General features: G+C 39.8%; 1 protein-coding gene across 1 annotated transcript; it reads left to right on the top strand.

Moving 5' to 3' along the window:
* Window positions 1-785: 785 nt before the first annotated feature.
* Window positions 786-6914, top strand: LOC136029172 (uncharacterized). Its single transcript, XM_065707285.1, has 4 exons — window positions 786-873; window positions 2234-4316; window positions 4803-4987; window positions 5420-6914. Exons 2-4 carry the CDS (start codon window positions 2234-2236, stop codon window positions 6782-6784), a joined length of 3633 nt encoding a protein of 1210 aa, XP_065563357.1. The 5' UTR covers window positions 786-873; the 3' UTR covers window positions 6785-6914.
* The last annotated feature ends 228 nt before the right edge of the window (window positions 6915-7142 follow it).

The following is a 7142-nucleotide window of genomic DNA, read 5'->3' as shown; positions in this document are numbered from 1 at the left end:
ATGCAAAGTTTTGCATTAAGTATGCATTAAGCAAAGTTTGGACCAGAAATGGTCTTTCTGCATTTCAGATCATGCCTTTTAAGGAAAAATATATATAGGCAAAGACAGGACCAGATTAGGCCTGTCAAAATGAAAGTTAGTTTAGTTGAAAGCTAGTTAAAATGTTTGTAAGCCTACTGCTAAACTCAAAGACAGGACCAGAGTAGGCCTTTCAAAATGAAAGTTAGTTTAGTTGAAAGCTAGTTACACAGACAACCAACAACAACAATTTTGCATGTTGAGGTTCATGCAAAACATCAATATATTTAGAAAAGAACAGTTTGTCACCCTTCCAATGCAAAGTTTTGCATTAAGTATGCATTAAGCAAAGTTTGGACCAGAAATGGTCTTTCTGCATTTCAGATCATGCCTTTTAAGGAAAAATATATATAGGCAAAGACAGGACCAGATTAGGCCTGTCAAAATGAAAGTTAGTTTAGTTGAACAGAAAGCTAGTTAAAATTTTAAATGCCTTTTAAGGGAAAAGGGTTTTCTCTAGTTTGACATAGGGACATAGACCCCCCCCCCCCTATATAGGTCTAGAGCCATTTTTAAAAGACAATGCATCCTTTTACATACTTTTAAGGGAAAATTTGACACTGGGGGGGTGATGGCCCTAGGGCCATAGGTCCTAGGCTCCCTTAAGGTAACCCCTCAATTATCTGATAAAAATCAGCCTATCAGGTCTGACAGAATCAGGTCACCATCTTGGAGAACCATCTTGGCCAATCAGAGAAAAGCTCCACCTAGCACTTCCTAGGGGTTTATTGTTAGCATAAATACTGGAACACAGAAAGTTGAAGTTCAATTATCTTGAAATTCTTATTGAATAAGGTTCGTTTTATTTTCTATTTTATTGGTGTTTATGTGTTTAAGTGTCAAGTAAGTATTAACACCTTACCAAGGTAAGGTGTTTTTATAATAGTATTTAGCACCAGATGAGCTATATGAAAAATGGAGGAGGCACTTTCTAATTAGGAAGTGACATTCATGTAAGTTCATATAGTAAATTCTGTGTAGGCATAATCTAGTTAGTTTAGTTGAAAGCTAGTTAAAATGTTTGTAAGCCTACTGCTAAGCTCAAAGACAGGACCAGAGTAGACCTTTCAAAATGAAAGTTAGTTTAGTTGAAAGCTAGTTACACAGACAACCAACAACAACAATTTTGCATGTTGAGGTTCATGCAAAACATCAATATATTTAGAAAAGAACAGTTTGTCACCCTTCCAATGCAATCAATATATTTAGAAAAGAACAGTTTGTCACCCTTCCAATGCAAAGTTTTGCATTAAGTATGCATTAAGCAAAGTTTGGACCAGAAATGGTCTTTCTGCATTGCAGATCATGCCTTTTAAGGAAAAATATATATAGGCAAAGACAGGACCAGATTAGGCCTGTCAAAATGAAAGTTAGTTTAGTTGAAAGCTAGTTAAAATGTTTGTAAGCCTACTGCTAAGCTCAAAGACAGGACCAGAGTAGGCCTTTCAAAATGAAAGTTAGTTTAGTTGAAACACATTAACACACATTAATTGCTCTGCTTTGGTTCAATTAGGTCCTAGGCTCCCCTAGGGTAACCCCTTAATTATCTTATAAAAATCAGCCTATCAGAAATCAGGTCAGAGAACCATCTTGGCCAATCAGAGAAAAGCTCCTCCTAGGACTTCCTAGGGGTTGTGGTCCTTGGGTAGAACCACAGTTGGCCTATGAAAATGAAAGCTAGTTTAGTTGACAGCTAGTTAAAATTTTAAATGCCTTTGATACTTGAATTTAAATTTTGAATTTAAAATTTAGATTTTTGAATTTAAAAAAAGGGAATAGTTGTGGGAAAAGTTAAAATTTTAAATGCCTTTTTAGAAGGAACATTTTAGAGGGACAATTAAAAACACTAGCGTAAAGAGCAAGGTTCATTACTACTCTTACATAGGTAAACCCTTCGTAGGCGTAATCATTTCTGTTCTTATTAAGTCTTAATGTTGCACCTAGCCTCGTGCCGCGTTGTACAATTGTGCCTATTGTATAAAAGTGCGTAGAAATGTGAAATAAGTGTCAAAATTATAGAAAACAATTTTAATTAATAATTTTAATACTCAATCAGGTTTCAACTTATTATAGTCATTAAATTCATCATAATTTAAATATACTATTTTGAATTCACAAGCAAAAAAAGGAAACTGACACTAGTTTCCTTTTTTAGATGACCAAAGAAATTGAAACCATTATTCCTGAGGAATCCTCGATTATGACCATGCCTGCCCCTGGACCGATTCTGAATGCCCCTGAACATACTTTGACTGCCCCTAAACCCACCTTGACTGCCCCTAACCCCACCTTGACTGCCTCTGAACTGACCTTGACTGTCCCTGAACTGCCCTTGCCTGTCCCTGAAGCGATCTTGACTGCCCTTGGACTAACCAAGACCGCCCCTGAAACACACCCGGCCTCTTTGATCATACCTGAAAATGACTCTAGGAATCCTTCCATGACCCTTGCTGTTGCGAAGGATGTAAAAGGGAAGAAGCCAAGGAATTTTTTCACTATTTGCCGATTTTGCCACAGGTCCTTCTACACATTGGACAAGCACTTTTTGGCGAAGAAAGGACCCTGTAGCAAGAATCCCAATGGAGAACCTTGGTCAGTCAAAGAAGCGAAGGAAATGCACGAATTGGCCAAGGATGAGCTTGCAGAGAGGTCGCAGAACAAGTCATATTTTTTGGCGTCGCAAGTGAGCAGCTTGGTTGAAGAAACAAAAACATTGCACGGTTTCTGCAAGGCTTTGTCGGCTATGACCGGATTATACTTTGACCCTCTAAATACACCGGACCGCACACTTTCGTTTGAGGACACCAGGCCAGTGGCTGCGCACATGCACACACACACACACACAAACCCACACACAGCACACGTTGACGGCATCACGGTGTTGATGGCAGGGCCATCAACATCGGCGCTGCCACAGCAATCACCACCTGTCGTGGAAAGAGATTTTTTCTCCGGTAAGCCATCAAGGGTGTCCTCTCAATTCCGCCGGAGAAGAGTCTCAGAAGAGTCAAATCCTGATGATGTGGTGGAAAGCGACGAGGAGGGAAGCCTCTACGCTCCACAGAGCCCAGAGCACAAATCTTCGGAGTCGGAGTCGGAGGAAGAAAAATCAGAGCTGCGAAGTCAATACTTCAAGAAGGAATGGAGTTACACATCTGATGTCAGGAAAAAGATGCAAGAGCACGGGCTGTATGACATCTACACCCAAAATGTTAAAACAGAAGAGGAGGCGAAGAAGATGGCCTACGGACTCAACTGGATGAGCAAATTTGAGAAATGGTCGGCGCAATGTGGCGATGGGAATACCAAAAAGTTTAGGAATCCTTTTGGGTGCGCCCAAAAGATCGTATACTTTATATTAGAGGGCACAAAGTATAATTGGAAGAATTTCAACTCTGCCGAAAGAGTGGAGCTGTTCTTTTCAAAGCTTGCGGACTGTGGGATGCAAGGGAGTAGCAGAAACAAATACGCTCAGGGTTACTACAGGTTTGTAAAATTTATCACATCCCGTGGTAGTGAAGCACCGCCAGAGCTGAACATAGCCCACGTCAACTCTGTTATGTCAGCGTTAGCATTCCTGGATAAGAAGCAAAAATCAATGGCGACGGCAGAGATGAGGCAGAGAGAACTCCAGCGGACTTTCGATCCGAACTCTTTCAATACGGAGGACTACAAGAACCTGAAAGCTGGCGTGGAGAAGTTTATGGCTCCTGTGATTAAGCGTCTATCAAGAAATCGGCTAGTAGAAGAGGACCACATAAACCTCACTGCGTACCTCTGCTTTTTGGTTTCCTTTATGTTTGGACACCGGCCAGGAGTTCCGGAGAATATGACGGTGAAGGAGTTTATGAACAGGCGGTTTGTGGAGGAGGAGAATATGTTCGTCATACTCGTTGAAAAACATAAGACCGCTAGCATCAAGTCCGCTGGGGTTGCACTCAGTGTCCGCGAAGAAGTCATTTTTAGGAATTACCTATCATTCGTTCGACCTGCTTTGGTAAAGCCAGACTTGCCAGAGCCAAAACAATTCCTTTTATCCATGTCGGGACTCAAGATACAAAACACAAGCGGAACATTGCGGAGGTTTCTAGAGAAAATTTTTCCAGGCGGCATGAGGCAGGGTGTTCGCGTTCCGACTCAAACCACGATACGCCACCTAATCGCGACTATTAACAGGAATGCGACCCACTTGTCAAAGGAGGAGAGAGATATGATGCACGACTACCTGTGCCATTCTGGTAAGTTTTGTTCATTCTACATAATTAGGGCTGTCTTTCGTTAGAATGTCTACCACTAGTTCTTAAAAACTTGAAATCAAAAAAAAAAATAAAATTGTTACAATTTGTACCTCTATATAGTAAAAACATTAGGTCTAAGTGTTTATTAAATATAAATGTCTATTTCCTCATGTGAGATTTGGGAGGACCTATCCAAAATGTCAATAAATTTCCCAATTAACTGGTTTTTACGCTTTTTCGACAAAAAATTGACTCCAAAATGTCAATATATTTGTAAACAAACAGATTTTCACGCTCGTTCGACACGATTTTCGTGAAAATTGGGGGAACCTATGAAAAATGTCAATAATGTTCCAATTAACAGGTTTTCAGGCATGTCGTTTGCTAGAATCTATACCTCTATATTGTAAATATATTAAATCTAAGTGTATATTAAATCTAATTGTCTAATTCCTCATGTAAGATTTTCTTAACCTTTTTTTTTAGAAACTACATCAAAGAATATATACGAAGCTTATGAGTTTCGCCGGATTGCTGAAAGCAGAAAAATCATGGAAAAGTGTACACAAAGAGGTGAAAAATTTTCTGCTTCGGAAACAATTGGGGACACGGACGACGAAGAGGTTGCTTCATGCATGGATGAGGCAACCAGGAAAAGGGCGGTCAAAAAAGTAACTTTACCATTAAATTATGTGATCTAGATTTCTTAAACAGTCTTCAGCATTTTATATAATCATTAAGTAATCCTTTTTAATAATCCTTTAATAAGATTTTAAGTGATCCTTTTCTTTTCTATTTAGGCTTTCAACTAAACTAAGTATTAATCGAGCCTTTTCTTTCTTTCCAGACTTTCGACTTTCATATAATCCTTAAGTAATCCCTTTTAATAATCCTTTAGTAAGCTTTTAAGTGATAATTTTGTCAATTAACAGGTTTTCGGGCTGGTCGTTTGCTAGAATCTATACCTCTATATTGTAAATATATTAAATCTAACTATATATTAAATCTAAATGTCTATCTCCTCATGTCTATTTCCTTATTTCTTTTCTTTTGAGGCTTTCAACTAAACCAAGTATTAATTGACCCTTTTTCTTTCTGTCCAGGCTCTCAACCGTGTTCTGGAGGAACAGCCAATAGATGGACAGGCCGAGTTGAAGACGGCGTCTCTGAAATTGATAAGAAGAGTCAATCCAGAGATAAAAAGCACAGCCATATTGAAGTCTGTTAAGGACCTCTACCGGAAACAGCTCAAACAGGCTCGAGCTGAGGAGATCCTTAAAAAACTGTCGGAAAAGCGTGGAATAGGAGCAGATCTCACTGAGGCCCTCACAGAAGCTAGCTTACAGAAGGCAATTCGTCGGCTAGGATACACAGACACCGTGCCGTCTCTGGAAGAGGTCCAGCAGATTTACAGCAGATTGAGGATCCCGAAATTCTATCCTTCTGAGCCCTTGGTAGACGAATATCTGACCACATGTGTCCTTAATCAGTCCTGGCCAGGAATGACCGTAGCCCAGAGCCAAAACAAAGGAGCTGGACAAGGCGTTTATGCCACACTGCCCTTCTACAAAAACCAAGTAGTGGTTGAGTACCACGGGAGAAGGATGGCTACCATGGAGGCAAACCGACTCCTTCAGTCACTACTTGGAGAGGATGATGGAAGCAATTATTTTTTGACAGTGGACCAAGATGTAACGATAGACGCAAGAGAAAAGGTTTGCACTTGCCATCCCCATCAGCAATGTTTTGGACGCCTTGTTAACCATAAGGCGAAGGAGGATGGCCCAAATCTGAAGAGTAAGGCGTTGGTGGTAGATGGTTTGAAAACACCTTTTCTCGTTGCGACACGAGACATCACGGCGGGAGAAGAGTTGTGCTTCGACTACGGAGTCAGGCCCGGCCAGTTCAATGAGGGCTATGAGCAGATGTTCCTCCTACCCGAGAAGTCCAGGAAGCGAAAGAGATCAGTCTTGATGGAGTTGGCAATGGACGAGACACAAGAAGAAGTAAGGAGTGAGGAGCCTCAAATGGACACAAACACAAGCACACACACAGCCACAGACACAGAGCCACAGACACAGAGCCACACACTCATACACACAGAAACACAGTCACATACAATGGAGGAGATGTCAGAAGAAGCACGCAGTTCACCTGTGAAACAGACAATTTGGTGGGACAAAAAGCTGAACGACGAAAGAAATCTGGCGCGATGGAAGCAAATGCAGGAAATTTTTAGCAGCGATGATGAATCAATGTCGAGCTCAGAGCTGCCGGTGCTTTTTCAACAAGTGGCAGGAACAAGTAGCAAGAAGACCAAACAATTGAAGATTGATGAATGTGGTAAAGGTTTTGAGGCTGTGGCAAAGCGAATTTCTGCCACTCAGGAAGGGCAGCAAAAGAAGAGGAGAAAGAAAAAAAACAAGAAGAGCAAAGAAGACCACTGGGAAGTCAGTAACACACAATAGGTTTTTTTTTTTAATAATTGTTTTTAAGTAATCCTTTCAGGCTTTCAACAAAACTAAGTATCAATTCACCCTTTTCTTTCTTTCCAGACTTTCAACTTTTATATAATCCTTAAGTAATCCGTTTTAATAATCCTTTAATAAGCTTTTAAGTAATAATTTTGTCAATTAATAGGTTTTTCAATGGAAAGTCACTAACACACATAAGTTTTTTTTAAAGAATTGTCTTTTGTTATTAAATTACTGTCAGTGATTGTTCAACAAGATGACCGAAAAGTCACTAAACTACAATAATTTTTTTTAGAAAAATTTTTATAATATTTTTTGTTATTTTAATACAATGACATTACATGACACAATA

This window comes from Artemia franciscana, chromosome 7, assembly GCF_032884065.1.
Source record: "Artemia franciscana chromosome 7, ASM3288406v1, whole genome shotgun sequence".
NCBI lineage: Eukaryota > Metazoa > Arthropoda > Branchiopoda > Anostraca > Artemiidae > Artemia > Artemia franciscana.
This window is presented reverse-complemented; position numbering and strand designations above follow the sequence as displayed.